Source organism: Plasmodium cynomolgi, chromosome 9 (assembly GCF_000321355.1).
Source record: "Plasmodium cynomolgi strain B DNA, chromosome 9, whole genome shotgun sequence".
Lineage (NCBI taxonomy): Eukaryota > Apicomplexa > Aconoidasida > Haemosporida > Plasmodiidae > Plasmodium > Plasmodium cynomolgi.
In genome coordinates this window covers 193,049-211,998 of record NC_020402.1, presented here as the reverse complement: position 1 = coordinate 211,998, position 18,950 = coordinate 193,049, and the positions used below count along the sequence as shown (strand labels likewise).

Below are 18,950 nucleotides of genomic sequence, written 5' to 3'. Positions count from 1 at the left end.
AGCACTTACCATTTTGTGCTTATTCTTTTGAGAGTTCATAGTACTTACCTTTTCATCGTTGCGTGTGCCCATTTGTATGCCGAGTGGAAAGCACTACCGTATTGCACACATTTGCAAAAACGTAGGAGTGTGAGCATGACCGTGGGCGGTATTACACGAAAGTAGTGCAACCGGTTATGTATGCACTGTGTGTATGGCCTGTATAAGTCGCAGCTGGTTCACCTCGCGAGGCATTCATTTTTTTTGCACCCATGCAGCACGCGCATATGTGTTTGCCTCCTCCGTTGGAATGACATATCCCCCCACATCATAGCTAAACTAATCCATTTTTTTCATTTCAGCAGGATCGAAGCAAGTGCAGGAGTAGGTGTAGTATATACTTCAGGATTGTGGAAGGCGTGTACGTACGTATGTAGATACAGTCCACAGTGCAAGCATATATGTGTGTATAGGTGCGCACTGGGCGTGTTCTATCGGTACGGTTGAATTATTGTCACGGTGTGTCTGTCCTCCACGACCGCACACGCGTTTCGCACGTGAATCGAAGGAGAGCATTTTACCCCTATCGGAAAATAGTCCCAAATTAATTGTAGGAAAGATGCAAAGCGATATAATTGTAAGCACAGATTTACCTGAGTACAATAAAAGTAGGATGAACGGCATGATGAATATAAGTGCCACGTATAGTGGTAGTGGCAGCCCTGGCTGTAGGGAGCAAACGAATGAAGGAAACACAGGTGGCATATATGAAAAGGGGAATGTAATTAGTTATGATCATGCAAGTAGTGCCACTTTCAAAGGTGAAATTGAAAGTAGCAGCGATTGCAATATATCTCCTGCCGAGTTAAATATTCCAAAATTCCCCCCATCTATTAGTGAACAAAACGTGAGTAGTAACCCCACCGACACAACACAGGTAGCGTCCATATATGTAGTGAGTAAAAGTGATGACCCGGCTGAGAGTGGTAAATGCGCAGAGAGTAGCAAATGCGCTAATGGTAATAGTGAAATCTTTGTGCAAAAGGAGGACGATGTTAAGGGAGAAAACGACGTCCGAGTGAGTGACGAAACGTTTGTGCACAATGTCGACGATGTGGGAAGCCTCCAAAAAATCAGTACATTTGATAGTTTGGAGGCGATTGGTGCCAGCGAGATGAAGTCAACCGAGGCAGGAGACAGCCGCGCCGATGTCAATGGAGCTGGCGCGGATTCTCCCAGTGATGTGAAGGAACGTGGACTCGCCAAAAAGGAATCCGGGGGTGAGGAGGCGACGGACCCAGGAGCAGAGCGCCCCAGTGCAAGCCCCTCCAGTGCAAGCCCCTCCAGTGCAAGCCCCTCCAGTGTAAGCCCCTCCAGTGTAAGCCCCCCCAGTGTAAGTTCCCCAAGTGTAAGTACCCCAAGTGTAAGTACCCCAAGTGCAAGTCCCCCCAGTGCGAACGCGTCTATCGATGCAACCAGTGACTCCAAGAATAACGACGCATCAGTGCGTTACAGCCAAAGTGGCGCGGGCGACCAGAATGACTCCAACAGCGTTAAGGCTACCAGCGACGCTTGTGAGGATGTTTCAAAGTTGAATTCGATCACTGAAAGTAATGTGAAAATGAATAACGTTTCTGCGTGTGCAAACTTGATAGAGGGCAGCGAAGGGCACCCAAATGAAACGACCGATTGCAAGGAGGGCACCCCCAAGGATGCTGGTCGCAATAATTGCAGCGATAAAGCGGTAGGCTGCAAAGGTGTCCCGAGTAAAGAAGGCGACCAGTTCGAAAGTGGAATCGCGGAGGAGGGCAGTAACAGGCAAGACAGCAACAGTCACGATAGCAACAGTCACGATAGCAACAGTCACGATAGCAACAGTCACGATAGCAACAGTCACGATAGCAACAGTCACGATAGCAACAGTCACGATAGCAACAGCCACGGCGGAAATAGCCACAGCGGAAATAGCCACAGCGCGAGTGCAGGCGGGGGCGGCAGTGCCAGCGGTAGTGGAAAGAACGATAACAGTAACAGCGGGGAAAACGCCAACAGCGGCAGCAATGGTGGAAGTAGCAATGGCGGAAGTAGCAATAACGGGGGTAGCGGTAACAATGGCGGAAGTAGCAATAACGGGGGCAGCGGAAATGCGCGAGGCAACAACAGCGGAGAGGATGGGGAAAATAACGGGGATAAGCACAGGAAGAACGGGCACCATGACGCGGGAAGCGGTGAAGGTAGCGGTGCTTTGGAGAACCCCAACGAGGGGAAGAGCGGGGAGGACTCGAGGAAAAATGGAAACAGTGATGAACGCAACAATGATCAAAAGAAGAACGAACATAGTAGTAGCAAAAATGCAGATGCCGCTAACCGAAGTAACAACAATAGTGAAAATGGGAAGAAAAAAAAAAACAGTAACAACGTTGAAGGGAAAAATGGAAGCGGCAAAGGCCATTCAATGTCCTCCTCCAAGTCGAACAGTAACAATGCCTCTGCACCAGTTAGTTCACTAAACGCAGATGCACCCGAGTTTGTGCCATCCACCAAAGGAATGCAAGGAAACCTATCCTTCAACAATTTAATGTGGAACCATTACTATCCAGATATGTCAAACGGAGCCTTTGGAGGAGGAGTGCCAGGGAATGGGCTAATTAATAACTTGGCTGCACAGGGAAGCAATAGTATGATGAGTCCTAACCCTATGTTAAGCCCTCTTGGTGGAATGGGCCATGGTCCAGGTGATCTGCTAAACTTAGCGAATTCTGGTCATATGTCAGCATCGAATGGTGGCATCAGTTTAAACATGCCTAATAATGCAAATGTAATGATACCCCAAGTGAGTAATTTGAGTAACATGGATACCCGAAATAACGATAAGGGGAATCATCCCAGTGGTGGTGTGAGTGGCACCACTGGTGGGAATATGAACAATAATGCAGGTAATAAATCTGTGAGTAGTTCCAAGTTGGGGAATAGCAATAATAATGCCAACTCGAGTGGCCATGAAAATAACGTAACGACAACTCCGTCTAACATGATGCATGGCTCAGCAGGGACTACTGTAGTAGGAAAAGGAGGTGCAAATAACAGTGGGACGGAATCAAACTTTTTAAATCAAGGTGGGATGCTACCTGGAATGAAGAACTTGAGATCAAATAATAATTTTATGAACGGTTCGGAAAATTCCGGTCCTTCCCCATTTCACACGATAGATCCACATAATGCTGGACATCATCAAGGTTTTCAACCCAATGGATCCATGATGCATTCCCATAATTTTTACGTGAACCATCCGTATTTAATGAATAACCATCCGCATGCACACCCACACCACCCTCATCACCCGCACCCGAATGCTTTACCTGGACCCCCTCAGTCATTATTTACTCCAATGTCTTATGCAAGTTCGATGGGAACGGGGAATGTACATCATGATTTTCCCTTCCCACAACCACCCCCTTCTGTGTATGGTTCCTTTGGAAACAATAGTAACCTGATTGGAAGTAACACGACTGCATTATCATCTTCGAAGAATGGAACTATGAACATGAATCCATACAGTTTTATGTCCTGTGGATTACCTGCGCATCCTCCCCCTCCCCAGTTACAGCATAATGGCCCCCTAAATTTGACTGCCCCTTTGGAAGCACACTTCATTTCGGGCAACTCGGGCAACGCAGCTCCTCCTTTAAAAATCTCGTATAATCATGTAGCCCAGCCGAACAGACGAAATATGTTCAACCATTTCAATATGCCCAACGTCCACGCTGGAGGTAGTAACCTCACTGATAGCAACTTCGATCATAGCGTCAGTAATAATAATAGTAATATGAATAATGTGATTGGAGGTGCTGCGGCTGCCGGGGGCATCACATACGGTTATGGAAATTTCAACGCAACGCATAATGTTAGTGGTAGCAGCAATGGGAATTTACTCCCGAATGGCGATAATGTTGGGAGCAACAATAATAGCGGTAGTGGTGGTGCTCCAAGCGGAGGTGCAAACAGTAGCGCCAATAATGGCGCTAACAATAGTGGCAACAGCAGTAGTGCAAGCGGTATGCACCTAACCCCAGGATTAGGAAACAACATAGGTATGAACACAAATGGGAGTGTCATGTGTTTAAATGGCCCGTTGCATATGACCAATGTAAATGCGAATAATGTAACTCCGATGTCCCATCACCATATGAACCAAATTAACAACGTCATGGCGGGAGGAGGAGGTGCCGCTGGAGGAGCTGTCATGGGTCCAATGACCGCAGGAGGAATGCACATGGGGACTATGCAAATGAATCACAACATGATGGTGAATGCCATGGAGGGAGGAGTGAGCGCCCCGATTGGAGGAGCAGTAGTTACGAAGCAGCAGAAGAGAAATAATACATACGGAGAAAGGAACATGAACTGTGGAAGTGGAAATAATAATAACAGCGGTAAGTCGGGTGCCCATCGAGATAGCAAAGAAGGAGTGAAAGGCAACAACAGTAATAGTAGCAACATGATGGCTAACAATGCTGCTGCTGCTGCTGGAAGCGGAGGAGGAGTGTCTTCCTCTTTGACTTCATATGGCAAGCAGGACAGTAAGAAAGGCAACAAACACAGTGGAGCTGGAGCTGGAGGGAACAACATGAATGTGAATTTTCATGGCCATTCCGGGAACAACGCGAGTCATCATGCCATGGTCAGTGGATCGAAAAATATGTACGTGAGTGGAAAGGGAGCTAAACAGGAAGCGCTCTATGGAAGGGACGAAAACGGAAACGCGAGTACAGCAACCCCTGGAGCGACTTCATCCCCAGCGAGCAACAGCTATTTTGGAAAAGGATCCACAGGGAACAATAATAACAACGCCATTTTGTCAACAGGTTCAGGTAGCAATAACGTGAATAGTAACAATAATATGAGTGGTGGTTTGCATCAGAAGGAGTCCGATTTAAGTGGCGGCGCGAATGAAAATTTAGACGACGCGAATGCAAAAAAAATTGCACAGTACGACGGTAGCACCAACGAAGGGGGAAAGAGTTCCTTTAAGGGAAAAACGGGAGCATACAATAACCTTAATAACACCAGTAATGCTAGGAACAAAGGAAGCAACAACAGTAGCAATTCGAATAATATGATGGCTTCCTCCACCCATGGCGTTGTGTCCAGCGGCAACAATGAAACCATCGCAGCAGGAGAAAAGAGATTCTATAATAAGCATGAAAAAAATAAGGAAGATTACAAAGGGGGCAAAAATTACGGAAGTAACAAAATGAGTGAAGAAAAAGGAAGTTACAATCACATCGGAGGAGGATCTGCAGCAGGAGCAGTTGGATCGAAGAAGGATGCATCTAAGGATAACCATAATAAGGGGGGCACAAAAAATGGTGATATGCATGTGAAGAAGGCATATAACGATATGCTTGGACATTCGAGTAGCGGCAATATGGCTAGTCAACAACAACCCCTCGGTAATAACAAGCAGCAGGGAAGTTACGCTAGTGGAAAATACCAGAGTAATGTCGACAAGCGAGTGGGACACATGAGGAATGCTGAAGGAGGCAAGGGTGGAAATGAAAAGAAATTAAAAAATGAAGATGATAGGAGGATTAAGGAGAAGGATAGCAATAACATGCTAGCAGGATCTGGAGGTGGAGCGACAAAGGGTGCGGTGGCCAAAGCAGGATCCACACCCACGGGAGGAAGCGGAAGTAATCATTTTACCGTCTCGAGTATGAATGATCAGGGAGTAGGAACAAATAACGATAGCGTGAATGGTAAGAATATGCCAGGTGTTGGAGGCACCGAGGGGGTGAATGGCCCCTACCCCAATAATAACTATAACGCTAGTGCGATGAACAACAAAAATGCAAGCTATGGGAATGCGAAGAATGCAAAAAATTATGATAAGAAGAACACGGAGTTTTCTTCTTGGGTAAAGATTGCCAAAATGAATCCCAATAAAAAGAAAGGAGATAAAAGTAGCTTGAACGGACAACAGGAGAGTGGAAGTAATCACGCTACTGGGGGAGGAGGTGTTGTTGGAGCAAGTTCCGTGGCGAATGCTAATTTGAAACACCATGATGGTGGTATCGCAGAGAAGGGAAGCAGTGGTCACCATGGCATGGGAGGTGCACCTGGGGTGGCAGACCCAAGTAACAACGCTTTTAACAATGCGAAGGGTAGAGGTCACAATAATGAAAGCGTAGCAGCAGGAGGGTACTCCAAAGGGGGCAGTTCTGCCATCAACGGAGTGTTGCATATGGGGCACGAAAATGGACCCTTGAGTAATGTCCAAAGTAGCAGGGATGGAAAAAAGAGAAAGGATGAGGAAGAACAAAGATCAGAGAGACATAAAGGAATGACAAATAAAGTTATGACGGGAATGAACAACAACAATAATAGTGGTGCTCATTATAACAAATCTGGTAGAAAGGGAAGCGAAGACAAATGCGATAACATGATGAATAATAACGCCAAGAATAAGAAATTGGGCTCGTACGGAAGCGGAAGAAATAATAGCTACCATGATAAGGAGAGTGTCAAAGAGAGGGGAGGTAAAATGAAGTACGACAATGGCAGTAGCGGAGGAGTGAAGAAGATCGAGGCGGTGAATGAGCGAAAGGGAGGAGGTGTTGGCGGAGGAAGTGCTGTTGCGGGAAGTGGTGGTGCAGGAGGTGGTGTTGCGGGAAGTGGTGGTGCAGGAGGTGGTGTTGCGGGAAGTGCTGCCGGAGGAAGCGGTGGCGGAAATGTTACGAACACTTCAGGAAATATTTATTCCTCTCACCGACAGAGAGAAAAAATGAAAATCCAAAATGTCGAAATTAAACAGATTAATGAAAAGGTTATGAAACGAAGAAGTGATGATCGCAAAGAGACCGTGACAGAGAAAAAAGGAGGGGCCCAGGAACACATAAAAAGGGTTGGAGGAACGGGTAGCAGTAGCAAACATGCAGAGAGGGAGGAACAATCAGATGCAGTAAAGAAACAAGGCAGTGACCATGCGTACGAGGGAAGGACCAAAGCGCATTGTAACGGGGAAGTAAAAAATGCTGAGTACGAAAAAGAGGAGGTGGATGATCACGAAGCTGCAGTAGCAGCAGGGGCTGGAAGGGACGACGGTGGCAAGAAGATCCACTTAGCGAATGCATGGGGAAGCGGGTTAAGAAGCGAATCGAGCAGGAATAAACACGAGGCCTACCAGAATGACAGCCTGAACGAGAATAACGCGCATGCTGGTGGAAGTAGCAGTGGCCATGATAATAACACCCAAATGAAAAAGGGAGAAAACGAGCATATGAACAAGGAAGGCAGCTTTAAGTACGGAGAAGGGCCAAACGAGTACCACAGCCACGCGGCGAACGAGGATGCCAATGTGAGTGCCAATGCCTGCGCGCATGACAATCGCTCCGTGTCGACCTACTCCAACTCGAAGAACTCCGTATGGGATGGAAAGATCTCCTTTGCGGAAATGGCGAAGAGGAAGCCAAAGAAAGAAACGAAGGAGTCAAGGGGAGGAGATTCGAAGAACTCAAAATCGGAATCGTCTCACAACGATAGGAAGAATATGCACCATGGATCGAATCATAAAGGAGATAAATCGTCAAAGAGGAGAGACCAGCGTGGAAAGAGGTATGGCTCGAACAGCACTATTCGCGACAAACCATCAGGAACGACAGTGCATCACCCCCGAGGAGGTGAAAACAATGACAAGAAAAATCACAACAGTGGTAACATCAATCATGGTAGCAATAGCAACAGCACGAGCAGGGACAGGGACAGTGCCCGGGGAGGTGCAAGCGAAATGAGAAAGAGAAACGACTTGAAAGAGCACGTAAAAAAAGGATATGATGGTGGAAGCGCGGCACCCAACATGAGGGATTCCAGGCGACGCGGAGGAGCCGGAGCAGATATGGCGCTAAAGGGTTACAGTAACAAGAGGGTAGAGAAAGATATGATGGACCATGTAATGGTTGATCAGAATGGCACTCTGTCAGAGGCAGAAGGATCGGATGGCGGCTATCACAGACGCAGAGGCGGGGAAACCAAGAGCCGATTGCGGGACGGCATAATGGAGGAAGAAAAGGGGGAGGCCGACGAAATGAGCAAGGATAATGCAACTGTGGAGGAGGAAGCAGTAGAAGAAGTCGAAGCAGATGAAGTAGCCGAAGCAGCCGAAGCAGTTGACGTAGCCGAAGCAGCTGAAGGTGACGGCCAGGTTGAGGCCCGTCCCGATGGCGCCCCCCAGTCGGATGGTCTCCGACTAGAAAGGGGAAGCCCCAAAAAAATGCTTCACGGGGTCGCAGAAAGGATGCGTAGTCCCGTCGCCCAGGATGATAGGGAAGATGCCGAAATCGTGGAGGGAAATAAAATCATCGGAAGTAACAATAACGTAACGGATGATAGTGCAAGTAGCAGCATCGCCAAGTTTTCACCCCCAACAGACGGAGATGCTTCTATGCATCGCTCAGATGAATGGAGCGAGAAGGGTGCAAAGAGGAACGGAAGGAAAGAAGGATCAGGAAAACTACTCCCAGATGGATTATCAAAGTATGAGAAAATGAAATTAGAAAATGCAGAGGATGATTTGGAGGCAGTGGCCTGTGAAGCAGAGCGCCGTGGCATCCAAATCGGAGGGGCGAAGAAGGCGCACGTAATAAGTAGTAGCGCTGGTGATCATCTCTCCGACAAGAAGGAAATGAACACTCAGGGGGTGCAAAATAACAGGTTTAGTGCCCTCATGAATGGTAAGATGTCGGAGCCAAGTGGAGACTCGAAATATGTGCGCGAGGGTAGCAGCAATCGTGCGGTGAAGAAAAAGGGAGGATTGAACAGTGTAAGTAATGAAAGGGGAGTAGAAGGCAGGGCAGAAAATGCGGGAACGGGAAAATGCCTGGTGGAGGAGGAAACGAAGTCGGCCATTACCATCGACACGGAAGAATCGGTGAAGGTAGTAGCCAAGTCGTCGAACGAAGATTTGGTGGCAGCAAAAAATGAAAAGAACAAAGCTGGAGGAAAGAAAAAGTATGGCTTCTTTAGCGATATTAAGAAGTGGGCCAAGGGAAAACTGACCGATGGGGGAGGCGCGACAGATGTCGCCCCGCAGGAGGAGAAGAAGAGCAAGGGGGATGGAAGTAAGGATGAGGTAACGAGCAAAGTAGACGTAACGAGCAAAGTTGACGAAACGAGCAAAGTTGACGTAACGAACAAAGATGGCGCCCCGAGTAAGGACAACCAGATTGACACCAGCGTGGGAAGCGCAGGCGATAGGGGCGAGGTGCCGAAAAAGGCGGACGATGTGGTGCCAAGTGTCGACGTGAGCGGCGTGAGCGGCAGCGCGGATGCCGTGGCAGCCAGCTTGAACAGCGAAAAGAAGGAGGCCCCGTCCGGTGGCGAGAAAGAGGAAATGAGTGGAAGCAACGTGGTAGCAGCGAACGTGGCAGCAGCGAACGTGGCACCAGCGAACGTGGAGGCCAAGAGCAAAGCTGATGGGCTGCTAGACTCGCTGGAAAAAAAAGCAGATGAAGTTGAAGCCGAAAAAGCGAATGAAAAGGTGGCAGCGCAGAATGAGAAAGATCATGAAGAAGCAGAGAGGGAAAAGGAGAGACAACGAATGAAACAAATGAAGCTGGAGAAAATGGGGAAGAGTAAAATATACTCTAAAATTGATTTGCTAGAAATTTTTGTCGGAAATAAATGGAACACTGGAGAGGAGAGATTTAATTTTATGTTGTCGTATAATCCTGATGTGGATTGTCATAAAATGGGAAGCAACATGATGGGTTCTTGCAACATAAATCATATGGATACAAATGGAATGCACACGAATAATCACATGGGTGGTGGTGGCCATGCACACGAGGGAAAGAATAGCATGTACAGTAAGAGGTATATGAATGCTGGAGGCCCAGGAGGAGGAGGACACGGAAGTGGTGGAAGCGGAGGTATGGGTAATAACTACATGGGTGGAAATAATAATCATGGTAATAACAGTGGCAAACAGTTTGGAATGAACTCAGGTGGAGGCAAGAATAATGACGATGTGTGGAGATATGCTCAAGGAGGTAAGAACAACATGAATAATATTGGGCACTTTGGAAACGGTGGAATTAATATGAGCATGAATTATGGTGATATGAATCACAGTAGTGGAGGTAACAACATGATGGGGTCTGCTTCTGGAGGTAAAGGAGGTATGGGATCCGGAAGCGGAGGTATGGATGGACACAATGCAGGTAGCGGTGGGTTAGGAAAAATGGGTCAAGCAAATTTAGAGTGGAGAAAAAATGAAGGAGATAAATTGAAAGGATTCTTTGATTCTACACGTGCTGTTGAATCGCCAGATGCATGGAGACATAACAACCACAGCGGAGGAGGAGGAGGATCTTCCGGTGGAGCAACCAAAACGGTGGCAGAAAATACATGGCTCTTGAAGCAAAATCAATTAAAAGCAGATAAGTATACATGTATGATGAGGAAGTTGAGAGGTATACTTAACAAACTGACATTCGAAAAATTTGACCTCCTTTATGAACAAATAATCCTAGTAGGAATAACCAAATTAGAAGAAATCATAGGTTTAATGAAATTAGTTTTCGAGAAGGCAGTAACTCAACATCATTTCGTACAGATGTATGTCCAACTGTGTAAAAAATTGAATGTCCATTTTCAAAATATGAAATTAGAAGATGATAGTGTTGTTCAATTTAAAAAAATTTTAATTAATCAATGTCAAGATTCTTTTGAAAATAATTTAAAACCAATTGAATATCCAAGTCATTTAACGAATGAAGAGGAACGATTTGAATTTGAGCAGATGCACAAAAATAAGGTTAGAGGAAATATGCTATTCGTTGGAGAGTTAGTTAAATCTGGAATCATTTCTATACCTATTGTCTTTGTTTGTATTAAGCAACTGTTGGAGAAAAGGGAGAGTTATATTTCTGCTAAAAATGATACCAATGAAGGAAACCTACATTTGGAAGCTCTATGCATGTTTCTTAACACCGTGGGGGAAATTCTTGATACACATGAAAAGGCCAACCAGGAAAAGGTAAAGGAATTGTATAATACTCTGCACGCTTTGATAAATGATGAGAGTATTACCTTCCGTGTCAGATGTCTTATCAAAGATGTTATTGATAACAGAAATGAGAAATGGAATAAAAAATTTGCTCATAAGTTGGAGGGACCTACCACTCTTAGTGTATTGCATGATAAAATACTAAAAGAATCTATTGACCAAAGTAGCAGAAGTTTTAATAGCAGCAGCAATAACATGGGTAATTATCACGACAGCAAGATGAACAGTGCCCTCAGTAATATGAGGAATAATCTCCTTCGCAACGTCAATTTTAATATGAATAGTAGCAACAGTGGTGGGGGTAGTAACGTCGGAGGTGGTGGACTTGGTGGTAACAGCAACAGCAGCAATGCCAATTCGGGCTTTGGCATGATGAATATGAGGAACCTCGGTGGGGGAATGAAAAATATGGACGCAAATAAAAATATGAAGAAGCTGTCCCTAAATTTGATGAAGGCCAAAAATGCCAGTGCGTCAAAAATGATGGGCGACGATATGGTCAAAGGCGTAGGCGGAATAGGCGGTGCAGGAGTAGGCGGAATGGGCGGCGCTGGAGCAGGCGGAATGGGCGGCGCTGGTGGGGCAGGGCAGGACGGAGCCAATGCCGGTGGCAGCTTCTTCGATATGATGTCAAAGAATCACTTCGCCTTCAAGAATAGCCACCAGGCCTTTATGAATAACGAAAGTGGTAATAGCGGTAACGCGGCGAGTGGCGCGGGTAACAGCGGCACGAACAGTGGCAGCAGTGGAGGCGCCTTCTTTAGCAGCCTGAATTCAAGGTTCCCCGCAAAGGAGAAGAGCGCCAACAGTGGCAGCGCCAATGAGGGCAAGTTCTTCATGCGAAACTTTAACTTGAAGAAGAGCGGCGCGGGAGGCAGTGCAGTTGGAGGTGCCGCTATTGGAGGTGCTGCTATTGGAGGTGGCACCGTTGGCGGCGCTGCGAATGATGCGACGGGCAAAACTGAAGAGCATCCCAATGACGCCTCCACCGCCGCGATCGCCTCCACCGCCGCGATCGCCTCCACCGCCGCAGAACCCCTGAGTGCAGGCGGAAGGGGCTCCCCGAATGACGGCGCGGAAAAGAGCGGCCAAACGGCGGGAACACCCAACGCAGGGGCAAACGGGGCAAACGGTGCAAACGGTGCGAACGGTGCGAACGGTGCGAACGGTGCGAACGATGACTACGCCTTCAAGGAGGAGTACCTCCCCAAGGTGAACGAAATACTGGAGCTATCCACCATCACAGGATCAGACGAATGGGAAACCCTGACCAAAAAAATCGAAAATTTGAATATCCCCCCGAAATTTAATGAGAAACTACAAGCGCATATTTTAAAGCTTACCCTTAAGAAATACGCCTGCAACAAAAACGTGGAAAAAAGTGCCGATTATTTTGACTGGCTCATCTCGATTGTCCTGTTGAATAAAATCGATTTGGAATCATTTAAGCCTTGTTGGAAGGCCTTCATGCTGGAGAATGACGAAAACAGCTATGAGTGCACCAAGGAGGACTACCCCCTCCTGCCTTTCCTCGCGAAGAATTTCATCAAGTCGATTGAATTGCATGACACGAATCATCTACTCTACGATGCGGCCACCATCGACCAAATGAAGAGCGTCATTTGATGGGAGGTACGCCCTAAGAAGTGAACCAAGTATACGGCCAAATGTGATTAGGGGGGAGGAGATATATTTTTTTTTTTTTACCCAAATTGTCACGAGTGCGGTGTACGCTCTGTTTCTGGGCGATCATATGTACATACTGCATTGCATATTGTGAGGGCGCGTTCCCCATGTGTGACACCAGGCGCATGACAGGTGACAGATGACACACGACGCATGTCACATGACAGATGACACACGACGCATGTCACATGACAGATGACACACGACGCATGTCACATGACAGATGACACACGACGCATTACACATTACACATGCATGATTTTTACTTCAACCCCCCCCTCGCCTTTGAACGTGCGAGGCATTTTTCCCATTGAGCGTTGCGCCCATTTTGACAAGTGCCCCAGCCAGCTGGTGTGTAACCTCCTTGGCATTCATTTTAAAACAACGTCCAATTTAGAACTTTTATACCGTTGCCTCGAAGTGGCAAAACTGTAGTTTCAATTTTGATCTAATCGCAATTGGTGCAGCTGTTCTTTGACCGTTCGCGATTGTGGTTTTTTTTTTTTCTCCGTACAATCTCTACGTGGAAAAGTGGCCTCCTAGTGCATACGTTCCTTCCAAAAAAATAACAGCAATTTTGTTTGGGTGGTGTCCCACTCGGGGTGGATGCTCTTTTGATGAACGTCCATTTTGTTGACAAATGGGTGGATTATCATTTGGGGAAGCTTGTTCTTGTTCCTTTTTGTTAAACGTTTATTTATGTGTTCCCTTTTGTTGGGTAAAAGTTCTCCCCACGAGTGAGCCATTCCAAGGGGAGGACTTCCTTCCGTGTCGTCAGAAAAAGGTGGTGGGCCAATTAACACACTGTGTTTGGCGCTTCGAAAAGCGTATCGATTTTAAAAAATGGAGATGAACGAACGCGGAGTTGAAGTTGCGAAGTGAACGCTTCGACGGGTTGGCGACAGGTTGGCGATGGGTTGGCGACCGATTGTGGCTGGGGGGGAAACTCCCCCTGTTCGGAAGCCCGCCTTGTGTGCAAAAAGGCACGTACAAAAGGAGCACAAAAAAAAAAGAAAAAAAGAAAAAAAGAAAAATTATACCAAAGCAAGTTTTTGTCCATTCATGTGACTACGCTGCTTCGTTTATCTTGTACGGAAGGCATTATCTGCTAAACTGGTGCGAAGCGTGTGTCCACCTCGGCAAAGGGAATAATAACAAGGTGGCGATACACACCTGCTAAACGTATATGTTCGCAAAATTGAGGTCCATTAAGTGGCGCACGTCGTGCTGCGCCTTGGAGAGGGAAATCTTGGAGTCGTCGGGGAAAATAAAAAGTTCCCTCTGCAGAGTCTTCTTGGCAAAAATCCAAGGCCCACTTGCCTCTTTGTAAAATATTTTCTCAATTTTCACATCATCACTAGTATCTTCAAATAGCTTCCTCTTTAACTCCTCGTTGTAAACTAATTTCAGTTTTTTTTTTTCTCCCCCCCAGTAGTATTACCACCTGGTGAACTGTGCGCTCTTTCTGTTTCGCTTGTGGTAGGTTGACACTTTTTTAAGTTATCATTTTCGACAGGGAGAGGATGATCCTTCCTTTCTCCTTTTCGCTCACTTGTTAGGTGACCACTATTAATGGTATGATCGGCGTCTACTTGGGAATTCTCCATTAGGGATGATGCTGTCACCTGTTGATTATCCACGTCATTAATATTCCCCCCTTTCCCATCCTGTGTATGATGATGCCCATAATGTGAAGCAGAACCTTCCGTTTCATTTCCCCCCCTTGGTGTTTCTTTTGCGAAAGAATCCTGTGCAGTCAGTTTATCACTCCCCCCTCTTTCTTCTTCCGTTTGTCCATCTTTCGAAGTACCTTTATAAATACAGTGATTCTCAAAATTGAATAATTCCTTTGATAAATGTGCCTTTTCTTTTTCCATGGTAGCTGATCCCATTTTGTTAAATTTTATTTTATTTTGTTTAATTTCTGAATCCACAAGGAGAAAGTGGAAGTCAGCAACTAGGAAAAGTTCTTCATTATTTATTTTTTTATTGTTAATGGAGTACTTAATAGAGTTACTAAAGTGGTTGTAATACAAGTACCTTGCTGGGTCTTCCTGATTTATGTACTTTTTAAACTGCAAGGAGAGGATCTCGTTTAGCTTGGACAAGCTGTGTATGCTACTCGAGTTTTCATTTGTACATTTGTTTTGCACATCGATTAGAATGTCAAAGTCTTCATCCTTGATGGTGCTCCCCTTGATGAGCAGTACGAGGAGGATACCTTTGTAAACGAATGCCATTAGTTTGTATTTTTTCTCCGCACCGAGGCTCACCACTGGCATGAAGATGGACGATCTGCGTGTAAGCGGCGGGGGGAGCGGTGGTTGAGCGGTGGTGTGAGCGGCGGTGTAAGCGCCGTTGTAAGCGGCGGGGGGTGAGCATGGGCAGCCGACGTGCAAACAGTCAGATAGAGCGCATTCACATGTTCATACTGAGGAGAACGAATCCACCCCTCTCACGAGCACACTTCGTGGCAGGGGGGAGGGCTAAAATATTTTGCCCTGAGAGGATATAGGCCTTACTTCTTGATCCCTAGCAGAAAGGCATTTTTCTCGTCGATCGTGTTGCACCGGGCGAAGCTGGACAAGCCTCCATTTGCCTGAGAGACAGAGAGAGCGGAAAAAAAAAAAAAAAAAAAAAAAAGGGAGTATGACTTGAGGAGGCAGGGGGTAACGTGGCAAATAGGGGTGGCACAGTTGGTCCGATTAGCCTGCTGACACGTTTCATGTACTGAAGGGGCTTCCCCCAGAGGAGGGCGGATTCAACCACGTGCACACCTCCACTTACGTTGATGGCAGCGGAGGATGCAATTTTCCTAAAGGGGTGCTGATTTAACTTTAAATTGTTTACCTAAAGAGTGCGGGAAGAAAAGCGAGAAAAAAAAAAAAAAAAAAAAGGGTATCCATGTTTCATGATATGTACATGTGAGCGCATATAAACACAAGCATGTTTATGTGCGACGAGGGAAGGGGCTCCACAAACAGACAAACACACAAATGCACTCTTTCCTTTAGGCCCCTTCTTTGTGCACTCTAACCGTTCCCCCGTAGGACACCAAATAATTGTATATCATCTTTGTGTCGTTCATTTCAAGGCTTGAGTAAACCAAGTGCCCTTCGTACAGAAGACACCCGTGCTTTATCTGCTTCTGTCCTAGTATAAGTGACGAAATGAGGTTCTGCACGCAAAAAAAGGGGGAACATATAGGGAATAGATGAGGATCAGATGAGCAACAGGTGAGGAACATCTCGTGAAGCTTACAACACATTTTGATGACATGATAAGGGGGGGGATGCGCTCAAGGTGGGCAACCCCTTTTTACCTGCACAGTAATGTAGGTATGCTTTTCCACAGGGAAGAAATGAAAGCTTTGCAAGCCTGCAGGGGGGCATTTTACGTACACCGTGTGGAGGCAGTCATGTGAGGGGCACCAAACCGCTTCAACGGGAAGAATAAACGGGAGGAGGCCGGGTTTTCGCGCAAATCTGGCAGAAAATGTGGCCGAAATTCTCCCCCCAAATCTGGGCGAAAATATGACCCAAAATCTCCCCTCAAATGCGCTTGTCAGGCGTGCGCGTAACATGCACCAGCACTTTATGGGAAAAGAGTGCCATGGGGATGCGTCGTAGCGATGGTAAAGCATTCGTACCGTTGTGAATACTCACACACTCGTTGTTAATCGTGTTTATGTAGGTAAACACATAGTCATCCAAGAGAGTCTGTAGGCTCGTTTTTCTGTTCATATTTCCTGCACAAGTTTTGTAGAACGAGACAGGTTAAGAGGGGTAAGTTATGTGGCCATATAAATGTGTGCATCGTAGTAGTAGTCGTGGACTGCACACTTGGCATGTGCTACTACACGAAGAGAGGGTTATTTTTGTCCTCCGTTTTGCACACTTTTGGATCGCGTTTGGTATGCGCCCCCCTCGACTGTGCATATAGTGGGTCGGTTAAATCACCACATGGTCAGTCAGTCCAACGGAGGAGGAGACGATATGTGTAACTCCTCCACTGCACGGTGGCATAAAAAAAAGGGGGAGGACTGCCCAAGAACTGCCAAAGAACTGCCAGAAGTTAAATCCATTTTGCCTGTTCCTTGCCTCCTGATTGTATTACCTGTCGTTTTGTTCTTCTTATACTTCAAGAAGGTCCGGATGTGTCCGTGTAGCAGAGTGAAGGTCGAGATGAAGTTTTCCAAAACTGAGTGCAGCAACTTACACATGAGGAGTTCCATTTTTTCATTTTTGTAAACATTTTTTACTACGACCGTTACGAATATATGCTTGTACCATTTGTGGATGACAATTAAATTTTCCTTTGTTATTATATGGTCCATGTGTGATTTGCTGAACTGGGAGAGGAAGGCAGAAACACCTTCCATGGTGCTCGTGTGCGTTACTTTGACCTGTTCGTCTGTTTCGTTTGGGTAGTAGTAGATCACCTTCTCTGCCTTTGGGAAGGGGAAAAAAGGGGGAGGTTTTATTTGGTTTGGTTTGGCGTAGTTTGGTTTGGTGTAGTTTGGTTTGGTTTGGTGTAGTTTGGTTTGGTGTAGTTTGTTTTTCCCCGTGGGGAAATGCGCACCATTGAGTCATCGGTCTAGGTCTACCCGTTGCTGTGTCTTCGCAGTGATCAAGCGATGACTACGTGAGTCTGTCCCCCTCCCCTTCTCACTCGCAGTGCTCGACTGACGTATGAGCAAATGAAAAGAGGTGAGACGGTTGCCTGATGGAGCTTCCCCAAACGAATCAACCATAACAATGTGCCCTTACCTGTAGCTCCTCATCTGTGACGGATTTGTCGGCCTTTTTCACGTCCTCATCGTAGATGAAGAGAGCCTCTATTTTTGTTTTTTCCATTTGCTCTTGGGGTTTGTTTTGTGTATGAGGGGGGAAGAAGAAGGAGATACCCTTTTTTTTTTTTTTTCCCAGCTGGGCGGAACAGGCAACCTAGCTACGTGTTCACGTTTGCCGCTATACAGCGGGATTGTTTTTACTTTCGCCTTTTTCCTGGTTGGGCTGTTGCACCGATTTGGCGTTCTTTCGCGCGCTGAGGTTTTTTTTCCATGCAAGGGGGATGGGGTTACTAATCTGATTGGAGGTTAACCCTAAGTTACCGCTTTGCCTTTTTGGCTTGGGGCAGGGCCTCCCTACGCATCCTTTAAACACCCCTGCGCGGCGCCCCAAGTTGTTCCTTCTCCAAGCCGAGCGGGAAAAGGGCAGTCATTCCGAACATGAGAAAAAAAAAAAAAATCGCAGCTATTCAGACTGCTTCGTTAAATGGGGTTAATATACAAATGTTAAAAAAAGGGGGAAAAAAAAAATCAAAAAAAAGGAAAAAAATAAAAAATATTTTTTTTTTTTTCCAAAATTGTTAATGAGCATTCTAATAATGCGCATCGAAATGGAAAAAAAAAAGAAAAAAAATTCAGAACATACACATGATCAAAAAAATACACATATTTACGACAAAAAAAAAAGAAGTTTGAGGTTTGGTTTTTCCACTTGGGAAGATCTACGGGCGCAGGGAGGTTCAAAGTTGGCAGTTGGCAGTCAGCAGTTAGCAGTCAGCAGTTAGGAGTCACCAGTTTGCGTGCCAGTTTTTTCCGCAGCGAGAAGCGCAAAAGGAAGATTTTTTTAAAAAAGAAAACTTATACAAAAGAAGGGAGGGGAGGTTAAAATCGGAAGGGGAAAGAAAATAGGAGTTAACCCGCAAGGTGAGTGTGGTTAAGTTAAAACGTGTCAGGTCAGGGAGGAAATAAGTTCTATTCACGTAAGATCTACACGCACATGTGCCGTATCTCCCATACCTCCGTGCAGGTGGGGGTAGCAGCATATACATGCGAAGAGTTAGTGAACGAGATGGTGGCGGGAAAGAACTCGGGGGGGGGAGTGGGGCGCAAAAATAAATACATATATACAGGCGAATAAGCAAATATGTAATACTTATGTATATATATGTACATTCATGTACGGACGGGCGTGGGGGCCAGTGTGCGGGGGCACATGCTTAAAGAAAGGGAACGTCGCAACAAAGATGTAACAACCGAGGAGGAGAAGGGGAGGGAAAAGAAACAGAAAGGAAACAAAAAAAGAAAGGAGTATAGTCGTAGTGTGCACATATGTATGTAGGTATGTGTGGGGAGGAGGAGAAGACGCGTTTGGAACGCTTTACAAGCGGTCTGAAAGCAGATCGACGTTTAAGATAGTTCAGCATTCGAAGC

General features: G+C 46.2%; 2 protein-coding genes across 2 annotated transcripts; one reads left to right on the top strand and one right to left on the bottom strand.

Annotated features, from left to right (window-relative positions):
* Positions 1-598: 598 nt before the first annotated feature.
* PCYB_091430 (eukaryotic initiation factor) lies at positions 599-12,670 on the top strand (the record flags this gene model as incomplete). The annotated part of the gene is made up of 2 exons (XM_004222256.1): positions 599-1,342; positions 1,469-12,670. 2 exons carry the CDS (start codon positions 599-601, stop codon positions 12,668-12,670), a joined length of 11,946 nt encoding a protein of 3,981 aa, XP_004222304.1.
* Positions 12,671-14,225: 1,555 nt separating this feature from the next.
* Positions 14,226-17,586, bottom strand: PCYB_091420 (hypothetical protein; the record flags this gene model as incomplete). Its single annotated transcript, XM_004222255.1, has 11 exons — positions 17,500-17,586; positions 17,105-17,180; positions 17,054-17,076; positions 16,847-16,964; positions 16,380-16,478; positions 16,053-16,168; positions 15,768-15,908; positions 15,518-15,580; positions 15,253-15,329; positions 14,541-15,025; positions 14,226-14,281 (listed from the first exon to the last, which is right to left on the bottom strand). Exons 4-11 carry the CDS (start codon positions 16,962-16,964, stop codon positions 14,226-14,228), a joined length of 1,155 nt encoding a protein of 384 aa, XP_004222303.1. The 5' UTR covers positions 17,054-17,076; positions 17,105-17,180; positions 17,500-17,586.
* Positions 17,587-18,950: the final 1,364 nt, after the last annotated feature.